Here is a 16057-nt window from a genome sequence, read left to right as displayed (position 1 = left end):
AAAACACGACCTAAAATAAACCGATGTGCCCTTTCGTGTCACTTGCTTATCGGTACCTGGAGTCAGCATCTCAAGATCTGCAATTTCGCGATATTTTCATTACCATGGACGACACTCTTTACTTTATGACCACAGCCTTGCTGATTTCAGTCGTGATTTGGATCGTGAATCCCTTCGGCAAGCTCCACAACTTACTGAGGCAGCTATTGAAAGACCCAAAGGAAAATCTTCCCGACGGAGTCCGATCCTTTAAGGATCTCCCAGGTCCCAAAGGATTGCCTTATTTTGGTGATATTCTGAACTACATTAAAACGAGCTCCGACTTCAATCGTCTTTTGAAGAATCGCCAGGAAAACTTTGAGAAGTACGGCCCGATTTACAAGAGGACTGTCATGGGACGAACCGTGATCTTCATCAAAAACCCAACCGATGTCGAAGCTGTGTTCAGGGGGGATGGCATACATCCGATGCGACCTGAGATGATTTTCAGGGCTCAAAAGGAATACATGATCAGCAAGAACCTTCCAGAAGGTTTGACTACCCTGTAAGTGAATAGAATAGCCGCATAACTCTTAGTATAGAATTGATCATTTTTTGTTTATGAAGTGCAGTGATGCGGTAATTTCACGTTTGCACAATCGTGTAATCGTTTCATAACTAACTCGTGCACGAATTTACATATTTTGTGTTGAAACGTAAAGTCGTTGATTTGAAATTTTGCTCAGATTAGACCGAAAATACTTACATGTTCTCACTCAATGTAGACTGCCTAAGAATCTGCTCGAGTGATCATTTATGTGAACTGCGGCGGATAAAAACATACATACATACATACTTTATTAACGTGACTGACACTTAGCTATGTAAAGCTAGTTTAGAAGCTATATAAAAGTGTTTAAAATGATGTAGTATTATGGAACTGCATAAAATTATAGAACTATTAAACTTATAAAAACTAGGTTAAATTACGTATAAGTTCTAGAAACTCACTACTTTATAAAAGTGCTTAAAATGATATAGTATATGGAGCTACATAAAATTATAGAACTATAGTACTTACATACTAAAAACATAAGGGACTATAAACTTGCCAGGTCGAGTCCTTGAGTCTACGTTTAAAACTGCGATAGCCATCGATATTTCTTAAATTATTAGGAATAGTGTCCCATAGTCGGGCAGCCTGCTACCTCCATGACTTGATCTCGTACTTTATAGAATTTACTTTAGGTAATTTTAAAATAGCATCACCACGTAAATTATTGTTAGAATTACGTGCCGTCAATAACTCGGAAATACTTGTAGGTGCGTTTCCATTCCCAATTACTCCAAACACTGTATTCAACATTTTTGCAAGTCTTTGATTTGCTAATGTGCTATATCCATTTTTAACAACTAGTGTCTCGTATGTAGAGATTTTGTGCTGATAAACGAAGCGGAGTGCCCGCTCGTTCAGTTTTTCGAGTTTTTCTGTTGAGCGATTGCTCCAAAAATGCTTAGACTCGACACAGTAATTAAAATGTCGAGCAATAAATGCTCTGTAAAGCTTTTCTCGCAGCACTAACGGAAGCAACTTCTTCATCCTTTTAAAAACGGCGATTTGCTGGCTCACTTTCAAGATCGCTTCCATATTCACGCTCGAGTGATTTCCTACATACTCCGTCAGATCTTTATTTGCTCATGTAACATTTCTGTTCTACATTTTCTATATTTTCTTCGTCAACGTCGATTTTGAAAACAGTATAATTTATGCGGAGTTCGGCGCAAGAATTTAACAGAACTTGCATGTCTTCAGAAATTTTTAAATAGGTTTGGAAACTCGCCTGAAGATCGGCAAACAATACAATCAAAATGTCCGTTTTCTTTGTCCTGATGATAATTTTCATAGCTACATGTTCCTTATTTTGCTTGTGAACCCTAATTTTCCTATGTCGATGAGGAACAATTCTTTAAATATTCTTGGCCATTATCCAAGATCGGTGTTTTTCAAGAGCATACTTCAAGTAAAAGTTGCGTTAATTTTCGAAAACAAGCATAATTTTGGGAAAATTTGGGGAAATAAATCCAAGGAGGGGGGAAGAGGTCCCAAGCTTTGACTTTTACTCTATGGCATGAATAAGGTTTACGCTTAAATAAGATATTGCTAAAGAAGTAAAGATTAAATATATCATGCGATCTTTTTTTTCCATAAATTTTGGTTTCAGACAAGCTAGAGCAGTGAAATAAACCCACAGGTACGATAGAAATGGGAGATCATTCCTTCCCCCCCCTTCCCCCTCATTCTTCTTCTTTGATTCATCATTGTATCTTAATTTTTATCACCTTCAACATCATCCTCACCTTTGTTATAATCACTGTCGTCACCATCACAGTCATAATTATCATTCACATTAGTAGGGCGTATCCTAAATGGCCCCAAAACATGCGAGCACCACACTCCATAGAGGAAATATCTAAACTCTTTCACAATGTTTGCATTTTGAAGAAGAAGGGGCCTGATGATTCACCTCCAGTTATCTTTTCTTATTCTCAGAGAAGGCGAGAAGTGGAGTCGACTGCGCAAAGCCTTAGCACCCAAGATGCTGCGTCCTAAAGGAATACGTGAAAATCTGGACAATTTCAATGGAGTCGCTAGGGATGCCATAACACACATGGCTGCACTGCGAGGAATTGGCGATGAGATTCCAGATCTTGAAGGGGAACTTTCAAAGTACGCTACTGAATGTAAGTCTTGAATTTGATTTGTCCAAATTGATTTGCATTAGCACAGCTATGTTTTCTGCTTACATTGATCACTCAACCTAGTAAATGTAGAAAACTTTAAAGAGTACCCTGGAGGGAGAGAATACTTTGATCCAATATGACTGGCGTAGTGGTGAGAGCGCTCGCTTCCCATCACTGGAGCCTGGGTTCGATTCACAGGTGGGTTGAGTTTGTTATTGGTTCTCCTCCTTGCTCCGAGGGTTTTTTACGCAAAACATTTATTTCAGTGTTACAAAAACGGTTCCATTTTCAGCCATCTTGGCGTACTTGGCGTGTGTGCGCTAACAATTCTGTTCTTGTTTAAGCTATAGGAACGATGGCGTTTGACGTTAGAGTTGGACTCTTTGACGACCCACCAAGCAAAGAAACTAAGAAAATGCTGAAAATGATCAAAGCTGTCTTCGATGGATTTGCACTCTTGGGAAAACTGAACAGCGGATGGGAAGGACTTCTTTATAGGTTTATTAAGACACCATCCTACAAAAAATTCGTCGAAACTCAAGACATCACGTTTTCCACCAGCCAAGAGATTATTGACAGAAAGGTTATGGAGCTGAACAAAATGGCAGAAGAAGGCGAACAGTTTCCTGAAAATCAAGGTTACTTATACGAACATAAATACGAAACTTTTCAGATACAGAGCTTCTTTAAGTGCGGGTGTCCTGTTAATTTATCATTCTATTTTGAGCTTTATAAAAAATGTTGCACGCTTCTTAAACACCGTAGCTCAGTAGCTTGTGCTGGTGTTTGTTACTCGGAGGCAAGAAAAACGACTCTCCTGTGTGAACTGACATTATCCAAGAGATTATAAGCAGTTTATAACCTCTTGCAATAGTAATAAATGAAGAGATTTGATTCCCTTCTGAAGGGTAAAGTTATTACTAATCTTTACTTTTTTTATAGCTGTTCCTATGCTGGCCTACCTCATCATGAAGGGTGACCTCACGCCCAAGGAGATCAGCGTCAATTCTATTTTCATGTTTAGGGCGGGCGTAGAAACGGTAAGTCATAAAGCAAATGCCTCTTTATAGAAAACTATAACGTTAGTTCGACCGGTCAAAAATAGTAGGAAAGAGAACATCCTTCCTGATGACATATATCCACTTTATCTTCAAAGACCACAAATGGACTGCTGTGGGTCCTTTACGATCTGGCCCGAAATCCGAGGGTGCAGGAAAAGGTGTACGAAGAAGTAACCTCCCTGATTGGGACCCATGGAGATTTTACTCCTGAGAGCTTTACAAAGTTGGAGTACATTAAGGCTTGTGTCAAGGAGAGTATGAGGTAGAAGTAATGTTGTTGTTATTTTTTTATCTTGAGAGGTACTTTTAAAATAAGCAAACAGAAAGATAGTGAATGGCTCCTCGTACAATTCCCAGTTTATACTGAACCCATACCCAGGAGAGTATGAGGTAGGAGTAATGTTGTTGTTATTTTTTTATCTTGAGAGGTACTTTTAAAATACGCAAACAGAAAGATAGTGAATGGCTCCTCGTACAATTCCCAGTTTATACTGAACCCATTGCGAACTAAGTCTCTAAATTGTTCTCTTAGATTGCATCCCGTTGCACTAGGCTGGGCGCGTGTTCTGACACAGGATCTCGTTTTATCCAGTTACATGGTTCCAGCAGGAGTAAGTGCTTAACGATAAGTTATGAGTGACGAGGACTATGGGAAAAGCTGCACGTCCTTCTTCCAGTTCCCCTCAGCATAGTTTCTTTTCCTCTTTGCCAAAGACTCCCAGTAGAGGAGAGAGCATAAAGTGTCCAAGAGAAGATCATTCTTTCAACATTCAGGATGAAACAGGATATTTAGGCTAGTGGTTCAACTCTTGACTCTTAGTAGGAGAGAGGGGTGGGGGCAATTATAAAATGGGAAAAAACCCCCAAGGACACCCATTCAGGTTCGGCTACGTTCTTAAGTGAGTTGTCTTTAAAAGTCATTCAACACTCATATGGTGCTAAAAGAAATCTATTAAGTTACTGACTCTTCAACCAATCGAAACAAAAAAAAATGAAGCGTTTTACGTGCATCAGACTTACTTGATCATTTTTTCACTTGGGTTCATCCGACAATTGGAATCATAATTATGCCTTCACCAGAAGTACTTAAGCTTAGTCAAATGATCGTGTTTGACCTTGTGTTTCATTCAGACCATTGTAAGCTATTCCAATTACCTTTCTGGCCGCTCTGAAGAATTGTTTAAGCTTCCTTTGGAGTTCAGGCCAGAACGTTGGTTAAACGAGGATCTGGGAAAGATTCACCCATTTGCCAGTTTGCCATTTGGAGTTGGGAGTCGTATGTGCATAGGTGAGGTTTTTTCTGTATACAAAAGGTTTACATGCAGCAGATTTTTTCTTGGGCAACACATCGCTTTGACCCCTCACCTATAGCTACGCATAAACCTTAGTTTGTAAAATTAACCTCAGCTTTGAGCAAACAATGGTGACATCCGTATGAGCGCGACCTAACAGAAGACATAACGAGTAGAACAATGATGGGTGTGCTCGTGTATTTCAAAATCTTAATTTGTAATTTTATAACATGTTCTCTAGCAAAAGAAAAACGTGAAAACGTTGATTTTGGCTATGTATTTGAGAGAACCCACTCTGAAATCTTTCATGTTTTCTTTGAGAGTTTAAACCCACTTAGACCTGTACCTCCGCGGTTGTTTTTCTCCATACAATTACCTCTCTGTTTCTTTCCAGGGCGTCGCATTGCAGAAGCCGAAATATATCTCCTAACGGCAAAGGTAAGCGTGGTAAAGAAAAGTAGTTTGAAGGAGAGGAAAAATTAAATAATAATTGCATGTAAAAACATAAATGTATTACGGTCACCTCACCTTGGAAGAGTAAGCGCTTTAGGAACAAGGTCGAGTTATCGATATCTTGTCTTAATACATTAATTAAATACTTAAGTGAATTGCTATTAATTCGACAAATGTTTTTCTAAATGACAACTTCAGTTGGTCCAGCGATTCACTATGGAATACCACGATGAGCCAATGGGGACAAAGCTATCTTTTTTGGCTGTTCCCGACAGGCCCCTGAAGATCAAGTTTATCGATCGGGAATAGTTGTTATGGACGTGTAGTCATCAAGTGTCGCGGATGGTCATAGCATCGAACACTATGGTGCATAGCCAATCATAGAATAGGATGATGTACCACGTCGTTCAAATGAACCAATCGGATAGCTGGATTGCATCAGATTGCTATCTTGGATGCCAATCTAGCCATATGATTGGTTCATTTGTACCCCGTGGTACTAAATCCATCACTCTAATTGGTTGTATACCATAGTACCTCCTTAAACTACTCACACTGTATTGAAATCAATATCTTAATACCATATTATATAAAAAGGTGTTCAAGAATAGAAGCCGCCTTTTAATGGAGGCTGCCATAGAAATCTTTTGAATCTGATGAACGCCGTAGCGTAATAGAGAAAATATGGTACGGGTAGCCTTTATCAGAAATGATTTTATAATCTTATTATTTGAAATTTTGAAGACACCTTAATCTATTTCTAAAAACCTTTCTTTTGATGACATTTTAAAACACCGAGTCTGCAAAATTAATGTGGGACTTCGATGTAAGGGAATTTCTTAAAAGTATTTTGTTTAATTTCAGCCTATTTCCTGGAATAGTTTCTTACAATAATTATATTCTTTATGCAAACTTCTGTGAAAAATTGATCACGTTGACATATTGGGATTTAGAGTAGTTCAGAAGAGAAAAAAACCGTTAAACCGAATTAAACTTAATAAAGCATTTAACGATTAGGCGTCGTGAGAACTCCGAGCGCGGTTACCAAGTAACAAAAGGTTTAAGTCTTTGAATTGATTGGTAAAAAATTGCCACGAAATTTAAGTTTTGAAGTTTCTAAAGCAAGTAAAGTATAAGATTAATGCAAAGTTATTGAGTAAAGTGAAGCAAAATCAATGATATCTGGGATTACCTCCAACACCTCGTTGAAAATTCTCTAATCAGAAGCTATTAAATCGAGTTGTGTGTCTCAATGAACCGTTTCACTTCTGCTATTAAGAACTGTGCCCTCCAAATCAAGGGCATTTTGAAAATTATTCTGCATATCGCTTTACTAACTTGTAATTCTACGTACGGCTTTCATTTTAAAATGAGTCTTGTCGTTCTTGTATACTACACACAGGGTGTTTTTCTCTTAAATTGTGCTGAGTGATGGGTAAACTTCTTAAGTAGGCGCGCTGGTTTGAAGCTGTGTTTCTCCAAAATCTTTCAGTGTGATTCTACTCGACTGTAGCGAACCTCTGCTATCTGCCATGCGCTGGAGGTGAAACACTCGATCATCGACACTCATGCCATTTGTTATATTATTCGTTTTCTCAAGAGTCATTACTCGTAGCCTTTTGCTCAAATCTAGGGAACTGAAAAAAAGGTAAAATACTCGACATTATTATTCCACATATCTTCCTCCTTTTTCATTGACCAAAATCCTTCCACGTGACCAACAAATACTAAACTTATACGGACTGTGTTCCAAATCCTACAGAAAAACAGTAAATCCCTGTCCAGATTTCAGCAATGAAGCAACTGTGAGGGGAAATGATCACACTCTTTATTTTGCTGAATTCCCCACATTCCATAACGACTACCCTCTCCCCCCGAACCTTTTTTTTTTTTTTTTTCAGAAACTAGAAGAAGCAAACTTTGAGTGATGGTCAATTGAATCATTCAAAATGGCACCCATTGTGGCGCGTGAAGTGAAACCATACAGTCAGTGACAAATGCTTAAGCAACAACTATCTTATATTACCAATCTGTTTTCGTGTTAAGTTTACTCACTGTTCTTTTGCCCCGTGCTTGCTGGCTTGTGTTCCTTTGACAAAGAAGATAACGAAAAGGACAGCTGTCAAAATGGAGATGACTGCAACTGTCACCACCACGATGATGATAATCCGGGTTTCCAAATCCGCTAAAAAAAAAAAGGATTTATCAGAGTTAGAGACTGTGTGACTTTATGATCGACTGCTGACAGAATGAACAATATTAAACGTAAAAGGGTGAGAGTGAGTGAGAGAGGTACCGAACGAACGAGCTGACTAACGAGCGAACAAACGAACGAATGAGAGAGGGACCGGAAGCACGAACAAACAAGCTGACCAACGAGCAAACGAACGAACGAGTCAGAGAGGGACCGAAAGCACGAACAAACGATGTGACCAACGAGCAAACGAACGAACGAGTCAGAGAGGGACCGAAAGCACGAATGAACGAGCAAACGAACGAGCTTACGAACAAATGAACGACCGACCGAAAGCACGGACGTCTGCCAAAAATTATATAACCAATGTTCGGGAATCCTGACAAGAAACAAGGAAACAAACAAAGAGAACTCAAGGAAAGGGCTTTGGGTCTGACACTATTAATACTTTAATTATGTTCTAACCGTGACAAGGTATTGCGTTACAGCTCTCTATTTCTTGCGTAGTGTTACAGGAGTCACAAGTTCTGTTTCTTACACGTATTCCTCCCTCGCATGTCCGAGAGCAGGCGCTCCAGTGATCTATGAAAAAATGTGTAAGAAAATAAAAAAAATAAGAATGGTAAAAAGAAAACCTAAGCGAAGGTACTTAAAGCTTCCTTAAGAGAAAAAAGAGCCTCTTCGTTGATTCTCAACAGGAAAATGCTATAATTACTCGATTAGACGCAATGGCGTTGTGGCTCTCCAAAGCGGCTTCCTCTCTGACAACAATGACGGTAAATCATTACATCATGAGACAAACGATAAAACGTTCAGTTATCTACTGTATAAAAACCTCGCTGTTTAGAGATAGAATCCAATTTGTCTACCTTACAATATCTACAGGGATGGTTGAGTTAATCGCGTTGTATCATACTCCTTTTCTTACAAACTTCGAGTGGGCACCGCGTTTCTCTCATGGAGTACGGCATTGAAAGGGCGGTTTTCATCGAAGACTATGCTTCTGTTTGCGACGTTTTATTTACTAGCGGCGCTTTATTTGATAGCGGCGTTTGTTGACAATTCTGCATCCCTCTGCGATACGGTCTTTATTTGAAAGCGGCGTTTTGACCGAGTAAACCCAGGATATTACAAATACAGTTATGCCAGCTTAAAAACATTACAGATAATTGTTTTCATCGGAGGGAAATTTAATTCCTAACCTTAAGAATTTTATAAAATTGCCTCAATCTCACTTGATTTCACAGAGAATATTGACAACAAGGATAGTTAATCAAGAAATCAATAAATTGCGAATTGAATGAGTCGAAGGAAAGTGCCGGCTTGTTGACGTCACGGAACAGTGACCGAAAAGTCACAGGATCTCTTGTCAAGTTTATAAGCTGTCGTCTCAGTTATTTTAGAAAGTTCTTGTAAAGAAAAATCCATTTTTGTGATGTGTACTGATTATTTTGTACAGTATTCTTGGTACCATGCCCTGTTGTGTCTTGATGAGAGGGTTCCAACAAATGTCGATTTATCATGCACATGATATTCACATCACGATTATATCGTCGAGATGTTATTGAAATCTCCTCCACTCAACTCTAAGTACTACGATGGCATCAAGATCAGATAAGAGTAATGGTTTAACTACACGAAAGCAAATATTTATTCCAAGGCAAATATAAACCTAGTCTACATTTTGACTCTTGCGTTTTTCTTCAGTCTTCATTCATTTCCGGTTTATTTGTTCATGAGATAACTGAAATTTTCCACGACTTCCTTCGAGAAAATTTTGCCATTTTATTCGATCAATACAGGAATCCAAAAGAAAAACAGAAAATCCGCACGATTAGAGGCGAACAGGAACTCATTTTAAGCTATTTTGATCACACTAACACTACTAGGCGCATACTTTGGGAAGATCGTGATGTGTTGCTCGGAAGGTAAAAGCTTCCTAAAGAATTATTCTATCAAAACACGGTTAAATCAAACGACACTTTACTCACCTAAATGGGATGAAAATGCGAGAGAAAACCAGGGTGCGAGGAAAACGAGCAGTTCTTTGTAATCAAGCATCTTAACGATGAAGATTAAACATCATGTAAACATTCGGAATCTTCTGGCACTGTCAAATCAATTCGCCCTCATCAAGCGTACGTGACTCTCTTCAGCTCAAGTCAATTCTGCTTTGCTTCTCTCCAGACCAGTATTTCGGAAGAAAATCCTTTCTTTCCTTTATGTTTTCCTTTCGATAGATGGATAAAAAATGACTAAAGCGCTTAGGATCTCGACCAACGATCATTACATGAAGCGCTATGCTAATTTAGTGTTTATGCTGGTGAATTATAAAAGGCGAAGTTAATTATGCAAATAAGTAAATGCGCAAAAAATAATTATCCATCCTTTACCGCATACATTAAGCATTACGTCACACGACAGATGATTCCCTCAAAATCATTCCATACAACTTCCTTGGAATTTCTTTTCGCGATAAAAGCCGAATCTTTTCTTTTATTTGTGAGCGAAAATGATGTGTGTCAATGATGCGACTGTTAAAAATGTTGCTTGTCTCGTAATCTCATTTCCCGTTTTGATGAGCAAGACGGGTCTCAAGGCCAGAAGGAACCTGTCTCAGCCAATCAGAATTAGGTATACCAGAAAATATTGGCCTAACAAAACCCTCCATTTAAGACTGTTAACTGTGGCACGGTACAAAACAGGAAATTTATGAAGGAAACATGTTCACAGTCAGATTGGCGGCCTGCATGCCCTGAGGGGCACTCCAGCCCTTATTTGGTTGAGTTTGTGTCAGCAAATGTGGTATGGTTTTCGAGTTCTTGAATCTTAAACAGGATGTGCAACTTCACTATTTCTTATTTTCAAAATAACATCTTTCTTGACTACAAGCTCCTAAGATATACGGCACAAGCATCAGCGATCACAGTCTTCATTTCAGGGGATGAAAATTCTTCTCGAAAATATATTCTCTCTGAATATGTGCATGTAGCCAAATGAGGTTGAAAGACAAGAATCTCCGATAATTTCACGGTATTAAAATGAGAGGACTTTTTTCGAAACAGGGCAAAGTCTTATGTATTCTGCCACACAATGCCATCCAAACTTCAATCCAACCCCCATCCCACCCCCGGCTCTACGACGCTTGAATGGCTACATGGCTTTCCCGGGTTTCTGTATTGCCTGAATGAAGCAGATCTGATTTCCAATTTTCCGTTGAATATGCAAAGGGCAATTTTTACTCTAAAAATAACCAACCTTTATTTGACTTACTTTTTGCTATTTCTTTTCGAATTGAAATGTACTGAATTCTTTGTCATCACAACGATTTAGAAAATAAGACTCCTAAATTCACACGAACGCTAGGTTTAAGTATCTGTCACGAAGTCACGCAAGCTATTTATAAATCCTTCTGTACTTTAAGGCCAAAGACCATGCCTGTCACGTAACCCGTAAGGTATTATATGCTTCTCACACAATCCATTAGGTATTACACTGACAATACTGCTTTGGTGTTGAAACTAAACTTTTGCATGACAGAAAAAAAAATAACGATAGTTATGAAAAATCATTTCCTCTTGCTACAGCTTGACATCATTTGGAGGTTTAACTACTACAGCATAAACGGGTTGAGGTTCCTGAGAGACAAGATCCTGGTCTCTGTCTATGATTTGTGTCTCTGTTACGGACACAACCTTAAGAGACATTCTTTTTTCACTCTTTGGCTGCTCTTTAGGCTGAAACTCCTCGTCTGCGCCAAAAGAGCAGCTAACTTCTCTGATGCTCTCATTCAGGCTTTCAGTGTCGAAAACGAAGTCGTCAAGTCCAGTCTCCTCGGGTTCCGGGAGAGGTTCGGGGAAGCTTTCGACTGATGGCATGTGACGAATGGTAGAACTATGGGTACTAATCGAGTTGTCGTACATTCTTTCGATAGCTTTAGATATGTTGCTGAAGAAATGGGACGAAAGGATAATTCAAAGTCAACGTTTAAAATCTGCAACTAATTAAGGCAACTTTTGCTACATTTAGCTACACGGGATCTGGGCACGAGACAAAGTTTTGTTCATAGCTTACCTGTAGCCGTACCTCCTCCCCCCCCCCCCCCCCAGGTAAAAACGGAGGCGAGGTTCCCTCGCTTCCATTTCACCTTGGGGGGGAGGGTACAGCTACACGTAGGCTATCTTGTTCAAAAAAAGTCCCATACCCAGACCTTACACGGTTGAGTGGTTTTTACAGTCAAACGGTCGGATGCGGATACAAGAGAAGCCCAAAGGTAAGTGTCTTTTTGTTGTTAGATGGTCGTAAATAAAGAGAGTTTCGGTGCAACTTACTTATCTGTTTGGGGGTTATGTCTTGTTATCAGGCCTTGATTCAGTTTTTTTTTTTCTGGAAGCCTGAACCACTGGTTTCAACTATTGAGAGACGTTTTGCAATCCAACAATGCCTCTCTCAAGTAAACTCTTTCAACAAGCCATCTCCGAATTACCTTTAGCCTCTTTCACTGTTCTCTTTTGATGAAATGAGATTTCAATCACTAGCTATCAAACTCACTTCCACATGATGCTTGTGTACCAAGCCTCCTACTAATCAAGAGGCTTGTTACCAGGAGGTTGCTAGACCATCAATTTATAGAATGGACTGCTTCGGCTCCAGTCTCCCAGCTAGACTAAACCTGTTCACCATTCTATTATTGATCTCGAAAAGGGAGAAATGCTTCGCGTGCACAAAAATCTACTTTATCTAAAATGGCGACCGCATGGGTAATAGTTGTGAGGCAAATGAGTGACCCTTTCGACTCACCTTTCTTCATCTTTCATTCTGGACTTTTCCATTTTGATTTTAAAGAGAATCACAAAAATTACAATGATTACCGCAACAATGGCGGCGCAAATCAACGCCAACGATAAAATCATTTCCAAACCTAGATAAAGAGAAATAACTGTAAGGTGCTGCTTTACTAAAGGACTTCTTAGGATAGTCGTTTTTCATTTATTATTAGGGACCTTAAGCAGTCACGACTGTAAGGCCGAGGAAGACGTCGTTAAAAAAAATGGAATTCATTCTTTTTTATTTAGAATTTCGTGCATGCCTGGATGTTTTATATCGTCTCTTACGGAGCCACACCTGAGCAGCATTGAGTTTTTAGTGGAAACTCAAACAATTTGCCGTCGGGTCTTTGTTATCAGACCACGCAAATTTTGGTAATTTCAAGTTGTTGTTTTGCAGAGGGCGGTTAAGAATTGTACTGCCCATCACGTCTTCGTTTACTTATTTATTTATTTATTTTGCCACGTCCTCAGTCATAAAATTATAAAAGCTGCACATTTAAGATTTAGACTAAGTACAATTATGTAACAAGAGTCAGTAAAGGAAATTTTAAAACAATCACTTACTAAAACAAGATGAAGAGCTGCATTCTCTTCTATCTTCCAATCTTTGTTCACAATCAGATGAGGATGTACATGTACGAGTCCTCGTTTGTTCACCATCACAGGACTTAGAGCATTTGCCCCAGGAACCCCAGTTACTCACAGACTGCCCAACTGTAAGATAACAAAAAGTCATTCTGTTAACAGAAAATTGTGCACTTCCTTGATCGAGCATTGAGCGTTGCATAAATGAATGATCTGGTCAAATCTGACCGACAAGAATTGAAATCAGCAGGTTTGAGATTTTTAACCTTATCTTCGATTATGTCAGTCAAATACGCTTAATTAAGAATTGAAGATGAACCAGTAATAAATGACGCATGCGCCATAAGGGTAAAAACAAGAGCACATAAATTTGATCCGAATTTTATTTTAATTGGCTAGCTATACCCAAAAGTTGTGAGAGTGAACAAATTTTGCTTCCCAGTCACTTTAAATTGATTAAGCAGCCTCTTTAAAGAACCATTCGCTGGTAGACGTGAAATTTAATTCACCACATTTTCTTCTTCCTTTTAAATTATCGACTTGAAAAACTGAGTTTAGTTCAGCAGCTTCTCAATATCATGCAATTTTTTTAATTTATTCATCATTTGAAATAACTTTCAAGACCTACTTGAGGGTCTATTAAAACATATGCAGATTTGCTGATAGGCATAGTTTTCAAAGACCATGTAGCAGACAGAAGGGACTGTGAGAAGCATATGAATGCATCGTAAGGTAATTTTCAAAATACACTTAATTCCAGAACTAAGAAGCCTTTGGTGGGTTACCGGTTGGCTAGGAACAGTAGTGTTTGAACAACTACAGAGGTTTCAGAATGACTTCATCGTCTCGTTCCCAACAGGTGTTCTGAGAGTCATATTAATTTACTCCACTTTGAGTATTCAAAAGATTGAAAGCTTTCGATAAATCATTGTAAAACGCCAACATAAAACGCCATAGGATAGCTTTAGTGGAATCCTCTAGTAAAAAGAAGAAATGAATCTGTACTGGGATTCTCAATTCAGTTTGCTTTCGCAAAGCTCTCTAAAATTCACTTGCTAAATTACTGTCTTAATTTCGGGAGATATTGATTAGAATTCAAGAATTTCGAAATTTGGAGGGAAAAAAACCCTTGAATACAACACAATTCATGTTACGCTTCAATTCTTCCAGTTGGCGTGTTGGTAATCATGAATATTCCACCAAAACAATTCAACAATTCCACCAAATGCAATTGCCGTGAACAAAATCGAAATGGATGACACTTGAAAATAAATTATTTATCAAAATGGGTATATTTGTTTACTTGTTCTTCGTATAAACTGAAATTTTTATTTTTCAATGCGAGGAAGTATAAACGGTCTGTTACGGGAAACGAAACCTTACTGCTGTATTAATAATAACCTTTGAAAGATTATTTAACGTCTGCTAACGCTAATTTGCCAAATGATAGGCGCGAATAACATTTTGACGAACTGATTGTCAGTGAGTAACAGTTTCCAAGGTAGCCAAAATACATTACATATATCCCAAATAGCTTCAGAAACGGCGTGTGATGCATTTAAGGACAGAAACCACCGACTAGAGCACACGCTTGATTAAACATATAGCAGCAATATTCCATTTAGGAGTATTTTGTATTGCTAACCATGCTCTAAACCGAAAATGTTAACTTCCTTCGATGCATATACAAGGGAGATCTTACTTGAAAGCTCTCTAATTGAACAGATAAATAAATTTACTACAGCAACGGCAGTTTGACGCACTCACCTACGTCGTGGAAGGGAAATATTATTTGGAAAACAGCTACAAAGTATACTCTGGTTGAAACAAATGCCATCTTTGCTGTAAACCAAATCCTTTTGAAACTTTTCCCTTTTTCAACCGCAGAATCCTTCAAAATGTCACCATTCGGAGCCAAAAGTTGTAAAAGCCTCTTAATTTGCAGGTATAAGTCATAAACAAACGCCAGAAAACAAAGGCTGGTTTGTGGCCGGATTGAAAGAGAATACTTTTCTACAGCAAACTAAAGACCTCTGAGTATCATAATTACGTGGTTCCTACGGAGTTTCGATGCTCGAAATTAAATTTACGAATGTCGCGTGGTTGAGTAGACTCTAAATGACTATTATTTTCCAAACGATTGCTTTCGTCATAGCCGTCAGAAATAGCCTCTGTTGGAGAGAAAAAAAAAACAAAGAGAACAAATTTTTGCCAGAGGCATGCAGCAGTTATCCAATGAAAAGTGAAACAGCAGCAATTTTATTAAGGCATGACTTCACTCTCTTGTTTCCCTATTCGACCGCGGAAATGCTTGTATTTTTAAAATATATTTCGAGTGTTTTCTACGTGAGATTTCGATTTAACCATCTATTTTGGCAATAAAAAACAAAATTTGGTTTCAAAGAGTACTTCAGATTGGAATTTATTGGTACTTGGTTAAAATCGGTTAAAGACTCTTAAACAGTCTCTTTTCGGTTTTTGGTCTCAGACTGCGCACAGCATTTTTGGATCGATAAAGCGCCTGAATTAATTTTTTTTCGAGGTCAATTATTTACTGATGTTTGGGACCGCTCATCATATACCTCATTTGGGTGAGGTCGGATGATTTTTGCTGTGTCACAACGAAATTTGCACGATTCCTCCCTTCAATTAAGGCTCATTATAAATCTAATAACTTCCTCTCACTGGCAGTGAATGAAACAAAATAACACACTTCATTCTCCCCTCCCCACCCTTATACTCTGTCAGTGATCCCCCTTCTTTACAAAGCCACGACTTGACCCTCCACAAAATCTTTCGACCCACCCCCCACCCCCTACGGCGATAAATAACTGATCCTTAAATAAACTTTTTCATTTAATTATTTTTTTTTAACGGCGATAAATAACTGATCCTTTAAATAAACTTTTTCATTGAATTATT

The 16057-nt window shown here is 38.5% G+C and overlaps 3 protein-coding genes across 3 annotated transcripts; 1 reads left to right on the top strand and 2 right to left on the bottom strand.

Moving 5' to 3' along the window:
- The first annotated feature begins 20 nt into the window (after window positions 1-20).
- On the top strand, window positions 21-6725 carry LOC131790984 (1,25-dihydroxyvitamin D(3) 24-hydroxylase, mitochondrial-like). The gene is made up of 9 exons (XM_059108284.2): window positions 21-544; window positions 2531-2721; window positions 3066-3359; window positions 3664-3761; window positions 3878-4044; window positions 4315-4393; window positions 4914-5070; window positions 5469-5512; window positions 5726-6725. The coding sequence occupies exons 1-9, from the start codon at window positions 24-26 to the stop codon at window positions 5834-5836; spliced, it is 1662 nt and encodes a 553-aa protein (XP_058964267.2). The 5' UTR covers window positions 21-23; the 3' UTR covers window positions 5837-6725.
- Window positions 5302-10052, bottom strand: LOC131790985 (uncharacterized). The gene is made up of 4 exons (XM_059108285.2): window positions 9713-10052; window positions 8187-8303; window positions 7583-7712; window positions 5302-7164 (listed from the first exon to the last, which is right to left on the bottom strand). Exons 1-4 carry the CDS (start codon window positions 9780-9782, stop codon window positions 6972-6974), a joined length of 510 nt encoding a protein of 169 aa, XP_058964268.2. The 5' UTR covers window positions 9783-10052; the 3' UTR covers window positions 5302-6971.
- A 918-nt stretch (window positions 10053-10970) lies between these two features.
- LOC131790982 (uncharacterized) lies at window positions 10971-15297 on the bottom strand. Its single transcript, XM_059108283.2, has 4 exons — window positions 14903-15297; window positions 13115-13264; window positions 12522-12642; window positions 10971-11669 (listed from the first exon to the last, which is right to left on the bottom strand). Exons 1-4 carry the CDS (start codon window positions 14970-14972, stop codon window positions 11303-11305), a joined length of 708 nt encoding a protein of 235 aa, XP_058964266.2. The 5' UTR covers window positions 14973-15297; the 3' UTR covers window positions 10971-11302.
- Between the last annotated feature and the right edge of the window lie 760 nt (window positions 15298-16057).

Source organism: Pocillopora verrucosa, chromosome 6, assembly GCF_036669915.1.
Source record: "Pocillopora verrucosa isolate sample1 chromosome 6, ASM3666991v2, whole genome shotgun sequence".
NCBI lineage: Eukaryota > Metazoa > Cnidaria > Anthozoa > Scleractinia > Pocilloporidae > Pocillopora > Pocillopora verrucosa.
This window is presented reverse-complemented; position numbering and strand designations above follow the sequence as displayed.